This window comes from Berghia stephanieae, chromosome 5, assembly GCF_034508935.2.
Source record: "Berghia stephanieae isolate SIO BIC M18660-M18661 chromosome 5, UCSD_Bste_1.3, whole genome shotgun sequence".
Taxonomy (NCBI): Eukaryota; Metazoa; Mollusca; class Gastropoda; order Nudibranchia; family Aeolidiidae; genus Berghia; species Berghia stephanieae.
The window spans coordinates 6,123,583-6,145,752 of NC_088364.1; the positions used below are offsets into that span (position 1 = coordinate 6,123,583).

The 22,170-nt window shown below is 34.9% G+C and overlaps 2 protein-coding genes, 1 long non-coding RNA gene and 1 other non-coding gene across 4 annotated transcripts in view; 3 read left to right on the forward strand and 1 right to left on the reverse strand.

Moving 5' to 3' along the window:
• LOC144972299 (uncharacterized) overlaps positions 1 to 585 on the forward strand; it is a 4,876-nt gene extending 4,291 nt beyond the window's left edge. The window contains exon 2 of the mRNA XM_078913386.1: positions 1 to 585. This exon is cut by the window's left edge and continues 3,263 nt beyond it. The gene's annotated coding sequence lies outside the window, so the exon portion shown is untranslated.
• A 5,842-nt stretch (positions 586 to 6,427) lies between these two features.
• Positions 6,428 to 6,498, reverse strand: Trnag-ccc (transfer RNA glycine (anticodon CCC)). Its single transcript has one exon. It is a non-coding gene; the product is annotated as a tRNA-Gly (tRNA).
• Positions 6,499 to 6,703: 205 nt separating this feature from the next.
• Positions 6,704 to 15,588, forward strand: LOC144972301 (uncharacterized). Its single transcript, XM_078913387.1, has 6 exons — positions 6,704 to 6,813; positions 6,916 to 7,006; positions 8,835 to 8,965; positions 13,704 to 13,751; positions 14,913 to 14,963; positions 15,455 to 15,588. The coding sequence occupies exons 1-6, from the start codon at positions 6,762 to 6,764 to the stop codon at positions 15,523 to 15,525; spliced, it is 444 nt and encodes a 147-aa protein (XP_078769513.1). The 5' UTR covers positions 6,704 to 6,761; the 3' UTR covers positions 15,526 to 15,588.
• A 2,769-nt stretch (positions 15,589 to 18,357) lies between these two features.
• LOC144972302 (uncharacterized) lies at positions 18,358 to 21,949 on the forward strand. Its single transcript, XR_013645338.1, has 2 exons — positions 18,358 to 20,330; positions 20,870 to 21,949. It is a non-coding gene; the product is annotated as an uncharacterized LOC144972302 (long non-coding RNA).
• Positions 21,950 to 22,170: the final 221 nt, after the last annotated feature.

Consider the following 22,170-nt stretch of genomic DNA (forward strand, 5'->3'; position numbering starts at 1 on the left):
CACCATTGTAAAGTATTGTGGCATACACTGGCGGTCGGTCAATAGAGCGAAGTTGTTTTGTGCCGCCCTATATTTTCCGTAGATTAGCATGTCAACCAAACAAAAAACTTCAATTTTAAAATTTTGATAAAATTAAAAATTTAGCACATACTGCTTTTTGTTTTGAATTTAATATTTGATGACTCGTGCGTCGCTCCACGAAGGTGGCGTCAACTCGGCACGTTTCATATTTCCCCCGTTGCCTGCGCGGGGTGACAATGAGCGGAGGGTGTGGTGTGGTGGGGAAGTTTTTTTTTGTTTATATGAGCCAGTATTCGTTTGGCCGTCCTGTCCTTATCCTATACTCTGTTGTACCTTGAAGAAAGTTAGTTACCACTCCCCAATCTCCCTCCACCCTCCCTCCCCAACTAACTATTGTCTTTCACTGCTAAAATAATTAGGCCAAGACGGCCAATCTAGCGATGCACGCCCTGAGGTCCTACTTGGGATAAATTAAAACCATATCAGGTTTATCACTGAAAGAAGAGGCTTTGCTTCACTTAGATATACGGATGAAGAGAATGGCAATAAATATATATTTTATCATTGTTGGTTTTGCTTAAATATATATTAAATATCAAAAACAACAGTAAACAAAGTATGCACCGAGAAAAGCCCCATGGTACTATAAATAAAAATCCCTGACCCCACGGAGTCCTTCATCCCCGCACACTCCCAACGATCCCTACTCAACTTGTATTGTGTGCATTGTCTAATAATAGTATAATTATAAAGATGTCGCTGATTGTGTGTGAAGTTAACAAGTGCTTTGCGTTTGGAATTAAATGTGGATTTTTAAATTCAATTATTCTAAAGTTGTGTGTCATACCGTTAGTATTCAGAGAAAAAGTATTATCGCTGTTGTCATTGTTTATGAAACCTACCTGTTTTTATCTTGAATCATTTTATTTTAAAAAGTTATTTCTGTAATTTGTAACCAATCATGAATCATGTTGATTTTTTAAATTGAAAATCAATTCCGACACTTATCCCCTCAAGAGAAAATAGTGGTGAAAGATTTAGATCCACACAAACCAGTGAATTTTAACTTAGTTTCTAACACACCGAGGAGACAGCGCCGATTTAATAATGATTATTTTTAAAATGTTGAATGGCTTACTGCCAGTGAAAGCCGTAAAACGGTTCATTGTTTTTATTGCTCGATTTTTGGTGATGTATGCTATAACGGACAACAGGAGGATTCAGTGATATTGCGCACATCTCTCAGGCACTGAAGAAACATTCTGAATCAAATAGCCATGTCACAGATGCTGTTAAATATAAACTTTTCAACGTTGTAGATATAAGAAATCAGTTGGAAACAGGACATGATGCGTCTGTGAGTCGTTATAATGAACAGGTGAAAGTTAACAGACAAGTTTTGTCAAAGATAATTGATGCTCTTTTGTGAGTACGTCTTGTTAATATTCTAACACACACACACATACACGCACACACAAATACACGCACATATTCAAACAATTGCAATACCCCCGTCCACACACACACACACACACACACACACACACACACATACAAAGTAGGTCAAATTAAGTTAAATTAACTAGACCAATAAAATTTGATTCTGTATTTCGGATTTGTGCCGCCTTAAATACAATGTGACCAACCGCCCCTGGTGGCATAATTGCAAAATGCGAGGTCTGTTCTATAAATAACTTTACTTTGGTTATATCTGAGAAAGCACAGATCACAGCATTTACAAATGTGGACCAAAGTAATTTTATTTTGTTGGCAATTCAATAGAGTCAACATCGTGGTCCAAGCCTTTCTGCCGCCAGCGCAGTCACTTGTGTACAACTTTAGACATATGGGTTTAGACTTGTAGATTTTACAGAAAAAAAAGAAAGTAGTTTATAGAACAGACTTTGTATAAATCATTTATCCCGAGGTATACATATATTCAGGTCTGGCATCTAAACCCAATTATGGGCTTATTTTAACATTGTTGTAATGGACAATATTTTGTGTCATTAAAAAAAAAGTCCATTATAACAGAAGACTATAATTAATTGGGTTATCAGACCTCCAAATAAATGCACGTCGATCTGTCCCATTATGAAGATTATATATATAATATCATTGTAAAGTATTGTAAATGCATGCTTGCAAAATAAACTACGCAAAGTAGTTTACGGTAATGGTCAACGTGCACGTGTCTGTAGGTCTACTAACCCAATTCCTTATGGGCTCATTGCTGTGATGGGGGGGGGGGGGGGAGGGGAGAGAGAGAGAGAGAGAGAGAGAGGAGAGAGAGAGAGAGAGGAGAGAGAGAGAGAGAGAGAGAGAGAGAGAGAGAGAGAAGGAGATTCTACTTTATTTTATTGGGGGGGGGGGGGGGGTTAAATTTTGTTTTATACATACGTTCTAGATTGTAGCTGTTACGCATAAAACGACAGTTTAAAAAAATACAAACAATACTATTCACCTATTATGAAAAGTTTGTTCCCTCAAAGTGTATCAGAATCAGTCGCTGTTTGAGCATAAAGCAGACATGAGTGAAGGAAACGTCAACTTTGTAAGTGAGAGTCGGTGAGTGAAGGTAACTGAAAAATTGCGAAGTAAATAGATGAAAAACATCAACAAATTACAAAGCATTCTAAAATTATGCGAGTGAGACATCCAAAGTTAAAGCTACTGCGTGTGAACATTGAACTAAATCTTTACCTTCTCTTAAAACAATCGATGCAGATTACAAATTCAAACACTGAAATTGAAACCGTACCTCTGTATTATTTGGTCTCCGGTTCATTGTTGCTCATTAGGAACGTTAGAAGCCTGACAACGTAACACTCCAAATAGATATCTCGTTTATGTTGTTCAAATTGTAGATAATATACTTTCAGCTAAAACAAACATGTATAAATAAAATTTAATATAGTTAAATTCAACATTTTATGTCTAAATTATTCTGAAAATCAGTTCTTGTTTTGTTCACACAAGCACATTAATTTTGAATAATTAACTGTACCGTGGACAGTTAATTTTGATAAAATTCACCATTTGTTTAATAAAAATATCAATATCTAGACATAATTTGATACACGATCGAGTATTTATGAGTATGTGTTTATTTTGCCACCTAACAACCACATTTGAATGGGTTTTTTTCTCCTCTATAATTTGCTATGGAAGGTGAGCGGTCAAAGGCAGGAGCACACATTTTACCATGGATTTGCTGAACCGCTCGGGATGAACTATATGTGTAGAGTTAATTGTCAACGTTATACAATGAAATCTTGTTTTAGAGATAGAACGGATACACATAGTTTTGTGTGTTGGTACGTTTTATCAGGCTGGCGGGTGTTGTGAGTTTATAAACTAAACGCAAAGCATCAATAAGAGAATGGAAGATCAACGAGATGAACAAGGCTCATGGTGGAGTTATTCAGATAGCTTATCTCTATGCAGGCAGTTTGTCATTTTTCTTGGATAATATATGTCGATTTTATGTATTTTTAAAAACTATATATGTTGCTAGTGTGTCGTATTTGGGTGTGTAAAAAAACAAAACAAGAGAGAGAGAGAGAGAGAGAGAGAGAGAGACGAGAGGAGAGAGAGAGAGAGAGAGAGAGAGAGAGGAGAGAGAGAGAAGACGAGAAGAATAAAAAAAGAGAAGAGGAGAGAGAGAGAGAGAGAGAGAGGAGAGAGAGAGAGAGAGAGAGAGAAAAGAGAGAGAGAGATGAGAGAGAGAAGAGAGAGAGAATAGAAGAGAGAGAGAGAGAGAGGAGAGAGAGAGAGAGAGAGAGGAAGAGAGAGAGTAGAAGAGAGAGAGAGAGAGAGAGAGAGAGAGAGAGAGAGAGAGAGAGAGAGATGTGAGGATAAATACTGGATTTGGTGATGACGCTATTTTCCCCAGGTAGCTTTTCGTGGATTTTTAAAATCTTGCCCCCCCCCCCCCCCCTCCCCCCTCCTTTACTTTGTTATTGCTTATTGTTATTGCTTGTTATTCTTAGGCTGTTGTTATTATTGGTATTAATGCTGTTGCTGCTGATCATGATGATAATGACGATAGTGATGATAATGTTGATGATGATGATAATCTACTTTTCTTATGTCAAAGAGAGACGATTACGTCCGGAGTGTCGGGTGAAATTTTTAGAAGGGAAGTAGCTGTGCATAAAAAAAATAATATTTTGTTTTAATTGAGTTGTTTCCCGTGAACTATAAATTTCTTTAAAATAAAAAACGAAATACCAAAAAAAAAAAAAAAAAAAAAAAAAATAAATAAATAAATAAATAAAAAAAAAAAAAAAAAAAAAAGATTGTTGTCAGTCTGAAGCAAAGCATTCCTTGGTCTAAAATAGACATAAAAAACGCTCACAACCCGATTAATTGAAAGTGGCAAGCCTCGTATTGGAGTTGTCCACGAAGAAAGCCAAGGAGGGAAACAGATGTCGGAGGCCCGTCTTATGGTGGACAAGGAGAGACGGGAACTGAAATGTTTTGTATCTCTTTTATTAACAGTCATTTTTTTTTCTCCCTTTATTTTACAATACACGGTATTCACTTTGTCGCCATCTAGGTGTTCCAACGTGTTTGTGTCCTCCTTCCCACTCTCCTTTCTCTTTTATTTTCTTTGTTTTTCTTGTAAAATTTTAAAGAATATGAGTTAAGTTTATAATTAGTCTCGCCGCGTCAATTACTAATCTGCAGGTTAAAGTTACGACAGACGAAAAATGCTGACTGCACTTGTAAATTACAACTACAATGAATATTGCACGAAACTCGACAGTTGTGAAGCGAGTTTGATATTAAATTATTTAATATTTTGAAACAATCGAATGGTAGAATGTGTAATTTTTTAAGTATGGATTTGTAATCACATCAAGTTGGGGTATTGTAAACAAGTCATCTCGTAATGGAAGGAACACACAGAACCGGTAACACAGTGACGCGAATAAATTAATGATCCCGTAAGCAAATTGAAGTGAGTCTTAACCTTAGACCTGAAAATTCAGGAAACGTCGGTCGTCATCCATTTCTATTTTATTTTAAGAGTTACATTCTCATCAGAAAAACATTTCTAAAATATATATAAGACATGATTTCAAAAGTACTATACTTTCGGGTAAATACGCCAGAATGTAGGGGTACATTGGCCACACATCACACATCACACTATTCCAAAGATGATCTTTTTGCAATAACCTCCCTTACTTACTTACCGTCTTACATTAAAGCTTTTAGACAGTTCAATCTGAATTACATAACGTAGTAAAACTAAATTTAAAAAATCTAAATATTACTTCATTTAAATGGTTAACTATTTTAAGCATTTAGATAATTAAATTTAAGAATGTTTATTTTAAAATAATATATTGTATGTAGCAAGGAATTTACCAATTCGTTTAATTCTATGGTATGTAGAGTGTTAGCCATGTATATTGTCGTAATATATACATATCTAATAAATATTTTTTTTATACTTGTAACCGTCACGTTGTTCTACAACAACTCTGACTTATACCTAATGGTTTCAGTTTTTTAGATAGGCTATCTAAGAGAATTCGGAATCTTCTGCAAACCAATGGATGGAATGAGGAAGGAATTTTCTTTCCTAGTTGAATTTAAAAATGCAGTTTTCGAGACCCCTTACCTATCGATTATGTTGTGGTAATTAGGGGGGGTACCTACCTACCTGTAAACGTTATAGGCACTAAGCTGCAAGACCAAAATACCAAACACTAAGTCACTAAGGGTGTAGGGCTCAAAACCCTTCTTCAGCGAACAACAAAAGACCCCTATTGAAATTACACAATGAATAACAGTACGAAACGCATTATGGCAGCATGGGTTCAATCTCTCGTCTGGCTTTTACAAACGAAAGAGTGAAAATGGAGAGGCTTCGTATGGGAACAAAACAGACGATGGACGTTTCTGGTACAAACCCTTCGTCAGCACAACAATACACACATTGACGTGGAAAACAAATAAAATGCAAAATAACAAGTGCTGACGAAGAGTTTGTACCCGAAACGTCAGTTGTAGTTTTATTTCCATACGAAGCCTCTCCATTTTCACTCTTTCGTTAGAATTTTCACAATCACCGGCTTCAGGCAGCCGCCACCGTTTTCGACGATCTGGTTTTTAGTAATGTATTTATGTTTTTATTGTTTCTATGTTGTTGGATGAAGAAGAGTTTTGAGCCCGAAACGTTCCGTGTTTGGTATTTCGTTCACCTTAGAAGCTCTTATATTCATTATTGTTGAATTATACTGCAGATAATTCTAAACGAATGAGAATTAAAATAGAAAAAATATCACACCAAATAATTCACATATTATCTAGATTTATCTAGATCTGTGTCAAGTATCGGGACTTGCATACCGCTACAGCGGTTTAAAAAAAAAAAAAAAAAAAAAAAAAATGCGCCGCCCGGGAATCGAACCCGGGTCGCAAGAATGGGAATCTTGCATGATACCACTACACCAGCGGCGCTGACGGCGGCCGACACCAATTGCATTATATAAAGTATTATTTTTTTTATCGTAACTTTCTAGCTATTTGGTTCAGGTAATGCATGTTCTTAGTTTTATGTACCGTTCCCACGACGATCTAGTACAATATTATATATTAAATAAAATGTGTTATGCCTTCCATAAGTAAAGGTAAATTTCGTTTTTTGTTTTGATGGAACAGCGATGCGAAGGTGTTGATGCGCGAAGCGTATGCGCAAAGAATTGTAAACACAGCATCGTACAATGTACACGCTGTCAAGAGGACCAAGTAAAATCGCTGCCAGCTCTCGACGAGGTAAGAATCTCTGCTGATTTATTATGAATTCGGTGAAAAGCCCATGTAACTATCGATCGACATTCATGAACCCTGTATCATATGGTTATTTTCTCTCCACAGGGCCCCCGAGACAAGTTGATTTGAAGAGTTACGAAAACAGAGATAAAAAGACAAAAAGCGGCTCGAGTTCGGACAATCCTTTGGAAATGAGGTGAACATTCCTTTTTGTCTTTCTTGTCGGATAACAAGACATTCAGTGCTTGATATTGCCGATGCTTTTCTTATCTATCTAACCATGAAAGTTAAGGGTTTCTGTTTATTTCTTTCAACCATGTGTCCTTTTGACCCCTAAAGCGTGTTTATCAAGCATGTTTGAGTTTGTTGATGTAACGTAACAAGTTAACAGGACCGTGTCAAAATCGAGGTCAACAACTCCCAACAGATTCCATTCCTGATCTGAGTTTCTGGACATGTTGGATTTGAATACGAAATAAACGATGGGTTTTTGCATGCTTATTTTCATTGTCTTAAAATTTGTAATAGTAATAGCAATAGCATTGTCATTCTTTTCATTTTCATTATAATCATAATCATGATATGATTTAGTGATTATAAATAGGAAGTGTCAATTGCCAAGGAGTCAGTTCTTGGTAGTTAGTGGTTCATCAACTGCCAAGGAGTCAAATTGGATTTCTTCAGCTGCATGCAGTGATTTCAGTGGAGCCTCGATTTGCGCGCATATGAATCTCGAATCCTGTCACTTTCTTCCAATCATCCATTCCTTGTCAATCGTTGTGGAAAGGACCAAGTCTACGCTCGTTGGCATTTGTTTTTAATTTTTATATCCCAATGCCTGAATTGTACTCCCCCCCCCCCCCAACTCCCTCCCCCATGTTTTGCGCACGCACATTGGAGATTGAGTCTGAATAGTCACAGGAGACTGTTAGACTCGAGTCCGAATTGCCACTTTGTTTAGGAATGACCAATCTCTTGTATTACGTGATTAATATAATCATATAATAATAAAAATACAAAATCACATGTTTTGCTTACAATTGCCTTCACCATACATCACCTGAATGCCTTGTCGGGGAATATAAACCAACTCGATCTCTGCGATCCAGCAGTTCTTCGCTAATGGAGAAAAACATCCCAAGAACAAAGTTTGCTGGGTGTGGTTTTGCATTTTCAGCTCCAATCGTATGGAATTCTTTATCACCTAAAACCCCCGACAATGTGAAAGTCTACCAGTCTTCAAACGGCATTTAATAACCGATCTTTTTCATTCTGCTTATCGTGATTCTATGTGAATTTCGAACTGGATGTGTGTAACTGTTGTAGTGATTTTGTAGCCCAATGAATTAACATGTGTGAGACTAAAAAAAAACTATTGTAAAGCACCTCTGACTCTGAGCACTATTTGTGGATATTGGCGCTATACCAAATAATGATAATAATAATAATAATATTAATCGTAACATGGTGTTTGTGGTCAACCAATTATTTTTGTAAACAATGTACAGGCCTCATACACCTTGCTGATTTTTTTTTTTTACACAGTTAGTCCCATCCTTGAAAAGGTTAATTTACATTGCCCTCACCGCTTCCTTCTGGAGAGGGATGAAAAACCCCTCTGCAGAAGATGTAACTGTGACCTCACAGTTCAACATATTTTAATTGAATGTACAGAATTAGAACAGATAAGGTCACAACATTATGAAAACAGGACTTGAAGTCTCTGTTCCAGTCGGTTGATCCGCTTACAATTTTAAATTATCTGCAGGAATGTGAACTCCTGCAGAAATTGTAAATAAATATTTTTACATAACAAACATGTAACTATAATGATTTTATAAAGATTTTATTACAACAGTACACGTTTTGAGCAGCTATGGCCCCGCAAGGCCGATAAAAATTGATAAAAGACAGAAACGGGCGCTTAAATGACCTTAATAGTGTCGAAAGCGCCGTTAAACACCTAAAAACCTAAACCTTACATTAACTTGATCCTTCTTTTCACTCTTCCAATCTTTTATCAGCAATCCAAAGCCAACGTTTCAACAAAGACGTACCATAGCCAAAAAGATGACACCCCCACCCATGTCCAACAATCACATGGATCCCTTTTTACAGGAAAATCACATGGAAATGAGGAAACTGTTGTCTTGTCGTAAGTATTGATGCTATGCATTTAACTAAAATACTCACAAGATTTGCCAGTCAATATAATTTACCAAACACTAAACTATGTGTAACCTTGCACGTTTATAGTCTTGATAGAATTTAGTGACTGGCTGGCTAAAAACAATAACAAAGAGCTGAGTGATGTCAATTTCTTTCCTTTTATACTCGAGGCTGTGTCAGAATCCTTTCTTAAAAAAATATAGCATTGTGGAGAATATTGTGCTTATTTGAGTCAATAAAAAAATTGATACGGCGCACAACTCTACTGAAAGATTTGAAAATTAGAAATGTATTTTTTAGAGATAGATAAACAGATAACTTGATTTCCTTTTATAATTTAAAGTCAGTTTGAAAGTTCATTGAGCCAAACAGATATCATAAAATATGTACCAACGACGACACTTGACTCCCAAAATCAACTAATTTTGACACTGTAAAAAGTTGTCAATTTGCGTCATCTATTTATGACATCAAGTATTATTATTACTTCCGTTGTGTTGTGTGGGTGTTGGCATTTTTCAGCAAATCGTGGCATTCATAGTGATATTATTCACTTGATCACATGAAGGTGTTTCAGTCGCCATTTTGATTCTTTTTTTACTATTAGGGTTAGCTCGAGATCGAGGATATTTCTTTTTCTATTAAGGTTAGTCATAAGTCTTAGTAAAGGTGCTAGAATGTTTGTTTTTCCATAAGTTAAGTAAAGGGGAGACATTCCGAAAGCTCCTACATCCCCAGTATTCTTTAAATTTGTATTTTCACCGTTGATATTTTGTCAGGCATTTATTTATTCAATTTGTCATTATATCTAGAAGTATTTTAAAAGCTCTAGAACAAACCTTGATAGATTTGTGAAAGTTTAAAATTTCTTAATTTGACCATTGTTTTCATTTTCAGCCGCCATTTTGATTTGTTAAATATTGAAAGGTAGTGCAAAGCAGTCCGAGAGTTGTTTTTTTTTTTCTATTAGGGTTAGCTCGAGATCGGATGATTTTTTTTCCTATTAGGCTTAGTCATAAGTATTATTAAAGTGCTAGGGTGTTTGTTTTTCCTATTGGGGTTAATTAAAGGTACGAAGTTTAATTTTTTCTTGGGGTTAGTTGAGGGAATATATTATTAAATATATTATTGGGCCACACAGAAAAATCAACCGAAGATATACCAAATTACACAGACAACGATGTTTACCAATCTGCCCTCATTAAATGATGGTGAGTACAGTATCGAATGAAAATAGTTCTTTCCCCGCGAAATTGCAGGCTTTTTACTCAGAAGAATTGTGCATTCCTCAATGAGCTTTTTTGACCTTGTACAATGACTTGTGAATTATGAGAAAAATTTAATCCTGTTTGATGTTGAAACAGAACAGTTACCCTGCGTCTTTCTTTCTTTGACAAGAAGAAGGTGAAGCATATTAGACATAAGCTCGATGAATGCGGCTTGACTACACCCACAAATGGCGATTGTCACTTTAAATATCGAAATAAATTTTTAAATGAATTTAATGAAGTATCTGACGGAAAGTGGCATCCGCAAAATTACATCCGATTCCCCAAATAAGAGTTGTGAACTTGATATTCTTTCAACACATATCACCAAGGTGAACTCGCACCAATAATTACAGAAATTATCAATAACCCTTTGTCTTCAGGAAAAGTTCCTCTCTGTTTTAAAACAGCAATTATAAAACCAATTCATAAAGAAGCGTGACCTTTGTCAAAACGATCTTAAAAACTACTGCCCTGTGTCGTAACTTTCCCTTTTTGTCAAATTACTCGAGAAGGTGGTTCTGAACAGCTCCTTGCTCATATTCAGTTGAATGGTCTATTGGAATATTTTCAATCAGCTTATAGATCATATCACTTGACTGAAACTGCTCTCTTAAGAGTTTTTAATGACATTGTTTCAAGCATTGAACAGATGTTGGGTAGGGATTGGAAAAGAAAAATAGAAAATCAATTCATAACTCTCTCTCTCTCTCTCTCTCTCTCTCTCTCTCTCTCTCTCTCTCTCTCTCTCTCTCTCTCTCTCTCTCTCTCTTTTTCTCTCTCTCTCTCTTGCCATGGTGTCATCCCATCTCTCTCTCTCTCACTCTCACTCTCTCTCTCTCTCTCTCAGCAGAAGAAAGTAGAGAAGAAACTTCACACAAACACATATTTAGGTCATTAAGATCTTGCACTCTAAAGGGGCTGGACCACACCTAGGTGTCTTTCTACTTTTAAGAAGTTATTCTATTGCGCTTGAACCCACGTTCTTTGGATCGTGGTTTCATTCACCATATTTTGTGTCTGCTCTTAATTACTATGCCATCAGTAGTGGCGATAATGTAGAATTGCTTTGACTATGAGTCTTTTGAACGAGCTGGTCCCAAAACAATGTTTCATCAGTTGTAATAGTATTATTGTCAAATGCATCAGATGGTCCTCTCAGTTCCAATCTGTTTATAACGCATTTAGTATGACGTCATTGTGTGCACACTCAATAGGTATATGCGAGGCTGGCTGTGAAAAGCAGGGAAGATGCAGCAAGCTTCAATTCGAGATATGAGCCAATATAGAAGAATAAGTGTTTCCCATAACAACAAATTTTATTCAGAAAAAAAATCATAACTTGGGTTCTAATAGACATAGAAAGAAAATTTAAAGTGGTGAGTGATCAGTAAAATGTATTAATCTATCACAAGGTACTTTCTGCCAAATCTAACAGACCGTGCTGCCTATTCATTGCTGGGTGGACAGAGGAGTCGAAAAAAATCTTGACTGCACCCAGGATCAATCTTGATCCCCTTGGGTGTGAAGCAAGTGCTCTATCAATTGGGCTATCCGGACCCCAAACAAATAAAAAAAATGACAGTACTGGCACAAGTTCTGATAACATATACTTCATTGATCCTTTGTGGTATTTAATCAGTGAATCTGTGGCTAAAATTGATTTCAAACTTTAGGGGGAGGTCAAAAATATACACATATCATTTAATTTTCCAGTCAGGAATGAACAGCTGTAGCTATTACTATTAGATCAGTGTGTGTTTTATTTTAAAAGGGTTAAAACGTGCATGTCTTTAAATTGTCCATTATAACCTGTACATATATGGGTAAATGGTTAAATAAATGCATATTCTTACACTGAATGAAATGATTCCCAATTCTAACTGCATTCCTGTTGGCTGAAACAAGAGAGAGAGGCAGGGATGTCGCAAACACTTTGCAAAGCCTCCAGGGCATGAAAGTTGGGTTTTTTTTTTGTGTGTGTGTGTTGGGGGGGGGGGGGGGGGGGGGGGGGTGAATTCAAATCAAATGGTTTTTTTTTTTTCCTCTTGCACTTTGCCCACGATCATCATCATCACTTATGACTGACTTTGTCCACTTCAAATTTTGACGGTTTCAGAAATTGATCCAATTTTTATTTTTTTATATTTTTGGCGCTGTACATCGAATTCAGAAAAGTGTGTGAATACACTTACTGCCATTTACTACATTATTTTCAAAACTTTTTTATTTGTTTACTGACCTTAAACAGGTACATGACCTTATTTTTTCACAGTCACGGCCTCACTGATGCAATGCAATTTCCCAATTTGTTATATAAGTTTTGGTAGGATATGATTTTTCTCATTTTCTGAGAGATTTGTGTCTTTTTCTTAAAATTGAAATTTCTTGTCCACATCTTTGTTTTTGGCCGCTAACAATGGGTATTTCTCATTTTTGAGAAGCTCTTACTTAAAATTTTTTTTATTATTTGCTAATGAAGTTTTAAAATAAAGCATGGCTGGACTGTAAGATTCGAGTGCAAGAAAGCCACCATTTTACCAAGATCCTTCATTTATACATTGCTTATGTTGTAATAAACTCAGAAACTTGATTAACGAGAATGAAGACATCAAACGGAGAGAAATGCTAGCTCAAACTGTATTCAGAGAACTACACGTTTGGAACAGGACGAACATCGTTGATGAAAATAAAAGAATACGCCTTTACAAAGCGTTAGGGCTGACAATCCTTATGTACAACTGTGGTACGTGGGGTCTTACAAAAAAGAATTTGGACACCCTGGACTCCCTTCATCGCAAACAATTGAGACGAGTTATTGGGGTACATTGGCCAGACCTAATCAGTAATGAGGATGTATATGATAGATGCAGAGTACAACCAGTCAGTACGCGTCGTTAAAGAAACAAAGATAGAAACTGTTCGGACACATGCTCCGACGAGATGAAAATATTCCAGCACAAGCCTCAATGGATGATTACTTCTAACTCAAGGAGCCAAATACAGAGGATGTACTCGAACTTCACTTCCAGCCAACTTCAGTCCAGCCAACATCTCAAAAAATATCAAATACATTTAGAAACAGCAACCGAAGAACTGATTTCAACAACACAAGGAAACATTCAACTGCCTCAGCACCTTAACACACAGGATGACATTCTAAAGCTAAGAACACTTGCACCAGACAGAAATTTATGAAAACAAATTACTAACAGGAGTCTAGAAACAGACTGACACACTCTAAGACACTCGAAGTAGCACACATTCATGACAAGTGTCCATAGAGACTGTGCAGCCATAGTTATTATTATTATTATTATTATTATTATTATTATTATTATTATTATTATTATTATTATATTATTATTATTATTATTATTGTTATTATTATTATTATTATTATTATTATTATTATTATTATTATTATTATTATGTTGTTGTTATTGTTTATTTCAGAATGGAAGAAAGTTGAAGATGGGTTAAAGAAGAGCACAAACCAGGAAGGTATGTTAGCCCAACAATGAATGAAATGGGGAAAAAGGTTTATCAATTTGGTTCATTAGTTATGTATTCAAGTTAAGACTGGGGGCAACGTGGCTCAGCGGTTTGGTCTTTGCTTCGTACCCAAAAGGTACCAAGTTCGATCACCTGTCGCTGCGATGTGTGGCCTTGAGCAAGTCACCTCGTCCTTGCTCAATTTGCGGTGTTGCACAGTGGCTGAAGCTTGGGTTATTCCAGTCTTCCCTTGGAATAGACCCTAGAGACCAATTTCCCCTATGGGATGAATAAAGAGAATTATAATTTTATATTCAAGTTTCTATTTTAAAATAGCCGCAACAATGGGACACATTTTGTATCCAGAAAGAAGGAGTGGAGCAGGCAGTAATGTTGCTGGTAACAAGAAGTGGAGTGATTAGAATTAGAGATTTTCCAGAGCACCCTAGAGAATAAAAACTTTTGCAGAGATGGGAGTTGAATTTGATATGGTACCCGATTTACAACACCCTCAGCCTGGCTGTGAGGGAGGTACTCTACAATTGACCATTCCTGAGAAGTTGTGTCAAACGTCATGCCTATCTATCAATTTAAAAAAAAATGTTTGGAGTGATTGATGGTGTCGATTGAAGAGCACCTCTCACATGGTCAGTTGGTTGGCACCGTAACAGTCTTTATTATCTATTGTCTTCTGAATTCCTCTGTTCACTTCATTTCTTGTTTTTTTTTTGTGTAAAAGATAGATGAGATAAGATTTACTTTATTGATCCTGAATGGAAATTTTCATAATATGTTACATCCGTCATCGTTATATTAACAAAGATTTTTACAGTATCATGAACTATTTAAAAGAAAAAAATATGAAGCTAATTTAAGATAAATAATTAAAATAATAGCAGGTACAAGAATACAAGAAAAGCTGTAAAAACTTTTATTGTTTCCTTTGACAGTTTGTTTTTAGCATGGAGTTCTCGGTTGTAGTCTGAGTGGGTTGTCAATACATTGAACTAGAGCCATAAATTATTTCTTATACTGATTATCTTCATTATGTTTAAACAGGTTGGATGCTTTCACAAAATTTCCATTTGTATAATTAATGTTAGTTTTGTAAAATCATTGAATTGTTTTTGATTGTGTACCTTTTTTGAAATTATTATTTACATTGTCCAGACCCTGCCTGGAAGATTTACAGAGAAAAAGATCCAGACAAAAGTTTAGAAGGTAGGTTTAAGATTTTGTGTGTGGTTTTTTTTTTTTTTGTTTCCTTTTTTTTTTTTCTTTATAGGTTATCAGTGACTTTAAGACATGACTTGAAATGCTTCATTTTGCAAATTGTTGTTGTACAGTCTTTTTTTTTTTTTTTATCAATAGATTTGAAAAAAATGTTATTTTAAAAAGACTGAAATCTTACTTATTTGTGAAGTAGAAAAAAATACAATGCCTTTCAAGAATTCAACCAGTAATTCAGGTGTTTTTAATGTCACAAGAAACCTCTTTTGTGACATAAATTAGTATCAGCATCGGATAGAAGTTTTGGAACAGAATGTATATGTAATGTAACATGATAGATAATGAGAACCATGAGCAAATATTAGGGGAATGAAAGTTTGTGTTGTCATAGATTGTCAAGGGCAATGCAGAACATGGTTGGTGTTTGAAGGTTAACAGTTGAATATAAATTTTAGTTATATTTTTTTCTTTTTCTTTCACAGACTTTCAAGCCTTTGACTTAGACTCCCAATGGTATCGAAATTCCAAAAGTGGCAGAGGAAAACCCAGCTGAAGATTGTTTTTACTAGTAGTGCCTTTCGCTCTTACAGTCATTTCATTTTTTTTGGTTTTTTTTCATCATCATTGTTGTCATCTTCGTCACAATGGTCAATACTGACCATTATCATCACCCCTTTGAAGTCGTAGGCCTACATTTATTAAGGAAAGAAAATGATTGACTGCCAGTCCAGGTCATCAGCTCATTGTGGAAATGAAGAACAGGAAGATTGTGATTTTCAGGGAAGGAAATTTCTTACCTTGCCTTTAAATTGTTTATTGTAATTTGTAAAGAGAAAACAAGGCTATATCACTGCCAGATATGAGAGGTAATTGCTGGAGGCATAAACGTGGGGCATCATTTTCATTTCCCTTGATCAGTTAAAAACGGCTTCATTCATGGCGTTAGACCGAAAAGTTTAAGTCGATGGACTCTAGATCTACGTCAACCATAATGACATTTCCCTATGTTGTTATGCATATATATATATATATATATATATATATATATATTATATATATATATAATATATATATATATATATATATATATATATATATATATATATATATATATATATATATATATATATGAGCCAAGGTCAAAAGGTGCCATTTTTTTTTCTCAAAATAAAAGTGACATAATAGTCTATTCATGTTTCTATATGTGTAGCAAAAACCCTGTACTTCATGAATCAAAGGCCCTTTAGATAACTTTAAGGTCTAATGCAGCATAATATCGTCAACAATACCTATAGGTTGTCGGTGTCACCTGTGACTGGTGACAACAAAATGAGACAAAAAACTCAATAACCAAATGATTTTTGTTGAGTATCAAACTTTATTTAGTAAGTTATAGACAAAAAGACACAATCAACAACAATCATAGTACAATTATATTACCAACTATTGGAGAAAAGGTTGCTTTTTGGTGTCATCGGTCACAAGCAACATAGCATGCAAATATATTATTTCATAAAAATGTTTGTGCATTAACAACAACAACAATATTGCATATGCTTATTACCAGCAATGTTCAGAAACTTTTGAAATAAAATGTTAGGAAATAATGTGACCAAAGCATATCTTATTTAGCGATATTGTGTCACTTGTGACATTAGACCGATGACACCATTACTTATGTCACAAGCAATACCAAATTGCAATTTCGACAATATATCATTAATTTCAGTCAAACCAGTGTAATAACCACAGTTAAATATGGAATTTAATAGTATTTCAGAAACCAAAGACTTCATAAATAGAAATCTACATGGAAATTAGAGCATCTGAATGTGACTTGTGACATAAGACCGGTGACACCATTACTTATGTCACAAGCAACACCAAATCACACTTTCGTCCATAATATATCATTATTTTCAGTCAAAAAAGCACAATAACCTACTCTAAAATGAAATTCAATAATATTTTAAGAAACTAAATACTTTCAACTTGGAAATATACTTAGAAATTAGTAATACCATTGTTGCTATTACTTTGGTCAAAATCGGCATTAGAACACAATTTTGCCTCAATAAATCAAGAATAGCAACTGAACATATTTAATATAGCCTGTTAAAATGTAATTCAATGACATTTCAAGCTTTGAAGAACATGAAAACAGAAATACATTAGAAACTTCAAACTTAAGTGTCACCTGTGACATTTTAATCAATGACACCAATGGTCACAAAAAGTACCAGAAGTCACACAAACACTAGATAAATATCAGCCATGGTAATGAATTCATGTAACCATACCGTAACATCCGCCCTACTGCTCAAATCTGCTAGTTTCTAGTACTTTAGTGTGTTAATAGTAAATCAAATCAAATTTCTTGACAATCCTTCTTTTATCTTGATTCGTCAAAAGCTTGAGTTTTGTCTTTTTTCTGATTGATACAACCCTGAAACATAAAAAATTAGAATTACAAGGAAATAATTAACTGTGTCAAAATCACAGTCTTATGTGAGATGTCATAATATCATATTTGTAAATAGAATAACAGATGAAAACATAATTTTTTGGTAGCACTTTGTAATATCCAATATCAAGTGTTGCTTGTGACAATGTAAAATAGCGATGACACCAAAGTTCAACTTACCTTTTCTGCCTGGAGCCACGCTGGAAAGGCAAATGAAAGTGCCGCACTTCAAAGACTGGTAAGAAGGGTGGATCAAAATTGCGAATCGCCATTTAACGAAACAAACTTCCACGTGTTCACGCATGCCGTGTTGCTTGTGACAAATGACACCAAAACGAATAAACCTCAATATCGGCAAAACGGTATACATTTACTCCAAGATTTGAATTCAGATAGTAAATCTATGCTTTTTTCTCATAATAAAACATGTTATAAACATTAATCATGAGCTTTAAAGTTTCGTGTCGAGACTTAGTATTGTGCTGTGTTTGATGACACCAAAGGTCACAAGCAACACCAACTTTTTAAGAACTCTATATGAAACTTAATCAGATATGTAATATACTGCAATTGCGTTTAAAAGTAAATTTTGACTTTATACTATTAGTCAAATTTCAATCACGTGTGCTAAAACATCACATTTAATTTCTACATGATTTCTAAAAAGGTGATGCGTTGACCTCGTTTTAAGCACATGCCAAACAGCATTCAAATTTCACTTTCAAGTTGTTTATTTCATATCCTGTTGAACAAAGTATGTTGAGCTATCTCATTTTATCTCTTCTTCATATTATCAATGGATTACAAGCATTAACCAATGAAAACAGCCCATAATTAAATAAAAATCAAATTTTCTTAACACTGGTATCAGGCGGGCACCTTTTGACCTTGGCTCATATATATATATATATATATATATATATATATATATATATATATATATATATATATATATATATATATATATATATATATAAATGCATGGGTTACTTTGTTCTTGGTCAGTCAATCACTCGGATCATATTGAAGGCAATTTTGCTCCCCGTGGATCTAGATATTTTTGGTGATTTTTGTTCACAATGTCAGCTTTGGATCTATGGTTTATAATGAATTATAATCTAGCTTTATAAAAAAATGTATTATTATTATTTAATTTTTGTCTTTTCTTTTGAGATGAGGACTTAGTATGTAGCTGTCTCTAAGAATCTAAGAGTGACCCACTTTATTTCTGGTTAGGTTTAAGAAACCTTGTAATGACGGAGCAGCTGTCGATAGAGAGGAGAGTTGGAGGAACTGTTCCGTGTTTTCATATACGGATTATCTAAGAGAGAGAAAGAAAGAACTTTACAACAGTTAATACTGTCCGTTTGAAATTTTGAGAAATAAATAAATAATGAAGGCAAGAGTGGCCTTGACAAAACTCCATGGGGATCTGGCTTTCCAATAGGGCTTATCCCAATAATAGAAACCCATCTTGTCTTGTAGAAACCTGTTTCAGGTTTTTTGTTTTGTTCCATGTTTTTGTTTTACTTGGTTAGTACTACATGATAAATATCATAATAAATTGAGTCATTAAATGTAAGGAAAATTTACCTAATAAGTTTTGTTTCATTAAAAATTTTACTGGTTAAAATGAGCATGCGGGTATCAATGATTATTCTTGGATAAAGTAACCAGTAAGGGCAAATGCCACATGTTAATGTGAGGGAAAGTTGAAGTACGTGTGGATGAGAATGTGCTTTGTGCTTACATTTTGTGTCTCTGAACCTCTGGTGGTCTGCAAAAAGTGTGAGTGTGTTCATCTATCTTCTTCCAACTGTAGCCACTCAGAAATTCTTTCTGTGGCAGCTTGTTACATGTACTGTTGTTGCTTCTTCAAATAAATAATTGACTGTAAAAACTGTTCATGAAGACTGCTGAATTGTTACATGATACAAAAGTGCTGTAAGTTCTTCTTCTTTCTTCTTCCTCTTTTTCTTCTTCTTTCTTCTCCTCCTTTAAACTGAATGACTCAAACTTACTGGGCATCACTGTTACTGTCGATGTTGCACATACTTAAAAATTGTGAATATTGAATGAATTTTTATTTGATGGTTGACACACCTCTGACGTCTAAACCTCAAGTGATAGTTTATGTTTAAACTCTGTCTGCAGTTGAACTGTCTATCTTTGCGGTTATCTCTTCCGACTCTGATAACCCCTAACCTTTAAGTGTGAATTACAACACTATCTACACTTAGAACTGTCCTATCTACCCTTGTGGTCGTCTCTGTATCCACATTTAAAACATCACTCGTCTCATACTATCCACTCTTTAAAGACATTGAGGCTTAAGACTTTAACTCTAACTCTAAAGCTTTCTACCTCCTCACTGTCCACCCTCCCTAGATATTTGTGGTACTTTTCAAAAGTGTAAAAGACAGAAATATTATACTCTGTTGCTCAATCCAAAAGAAAATTGGTATGTACATAGTGATATTTGACTACCACTACCGTGTAAGGATTGAAAATAATGATAGGTTGAACGATAATATTGATTGATATGTATTTAATTTGTCTCACAAATATGTAAACTCAATGATGGGATTGTAGTGTCCACAACCAAATACCGAGATGGTCGTCTTCATTATTGATATTAAAGTAAATAATTTCTGGTCTAGATTTATACAAAAAAAAACCCATCCTGATTATCAGGGATGTTTTTGTTTTTTTAAATATTTTTATCTTACGCTTTGTCTGGTATTGTTTCATACACACATTTTCAGATGTTATTTTTCTCACACCCTAATTTGGCAACAGTGTATTCATTTTCTTTGTAGCTGAAATCTCTTGTGTCGTGTCGAGTCATTAATGCTTTATATCTCTCATTCATATGAGTGCAACAAATGTGTTAGGTTTTCAATTCTGGGTGGGGATCCAGACCTCCCATAGCGGGCAGGGAGGTACCTACATGCTGTGTCTTCTATCCCACCATACCCGTTTTCCAATTGTTTTCTGTCGTTGTCTTGGAGTGAGATTACTTGGTTTTGTCATGACCCTGGCTGGGAGGGAAACATTCAAATGCATAGTTATTGTTTTGGGAGATGATATTTTTTTCCTTGTAAATCATCTCTCTGTTATGTATTATTATGTTTGTTATTTTTAATGTATAATGTAAACATTTGAGTGTATTCCTCTTTGTTGGATTTTGTGCTTGTGTCCGGATGAGACTTATAGGTGATCTCAAACTAAGTACATTGATGGTTTGCTCTTGGAATCTGCATCTGATCCCTATTTGTTCCCAGTTCCCGTTTGTCTTCCTTTCTCTTAGGTGCTTTAATTGTAATTCTAGAACTTTTTACTATCCCATTTTTTCCTTTTTACTGGCGCTGATATAACCTAAATGTGTTGCAAGCGCCGTAAAACCCTTAAAAACAATAAAAACAAAAACAAGGTTTTCAATTAAGATGAACTCGAGAAAGTTTAGAAATCACTTGTTGTCATGTGTTTCGTTTCACCCTGGGTTGAAACTGCGTTACTCTGAATAAAACACGTATTTAGGATTTTGGCCAGAAAACTCGTCCTTCAAATGTGTATGGATTGATTGAAATTACCCTGATCTTATCAAAAAGTCTTCAAACCGAATGACTTCGCAAAGTCCCAGGTTTGAGAGTGTTTGTCAAGATAATGGTCATTTTAATACATCAGTATTTGAAGGACCGGTTTTCTGGCCAAAATTTTAAATACATTTTTTTTTGGTGTTTTTTTTTTTCAGAGTACAACAGAATTCTGATTTGAGACAGTGGGGCAAAATTGGCTATTTGTGTAATTCTGTCTTATCTGTAATTCTGCTTTGTCTGTTCGGTTTATCAGTTTTAGAGTGAGCGTTTTTGATGTGATGGCTGTTTCAGAATGAATATTACAGGCAGCTGAGTTGTTTTTATTTTTATTTAATTATTATTTGTTTTTTTTGTGGATAACGTTAATTATATTATATAAGTATAAGGAAACAAAATTTGAAAGAAAGTGCTGACTGAATGTTGCCTTGGAATAAGAATGAACATTTTGCTGCTTGAAGCTGGAAGAAATGAATAACACTTACAATACGTAATGGAATGCAAGCTTCAATTTATTAAACGGAGGTTGTTAATGTGGACGTTTTAGTGTTTCATCCAGTGTATTTTGTTGATAAAAAAAAGGAAGCCCGAAACGACCACGCCATTTGTCACATCATATTAATATGAATTCAAACACACCCATGCATACACATTAAGTGAACACAAACAACTTCTCATTATTATTTAAATTTGTCAATGGAATTAAGTGTGTATGCATGCAGTGTGTTTGAATTCATATGATGCTTTAAATTATATTAAGTACATGTGTGCTTTTGTGGTTGTTTTTGATTTTGAATAACAATGAGAGTTTGTGTGTGTATGGGTTTAGTTTGTGTATATATATATATATTGTGTGTGTATGGGATGTCTGTATTTGTTGATATATGATTGAGAATGCAATAAAGGATTAAAATCAATGCTTTCTGTGCGTTTCATTCACCATTTCATTCAACCTTTAAGGATGGGATTTTGGGTGCGGTTCCTGACCTTCCCTAGTGGGTATGGAGGCACTTACTGATACTGTTTCTTCTATCCCTTTATCTTCTTTTCAACATGCTTTTTGTCTTTGTCTTGGTATGGAATTACTTGGCTTTTTTCTGGCACTGGCCGGATACCCTTGCTGAGAGTGAGGAAACAG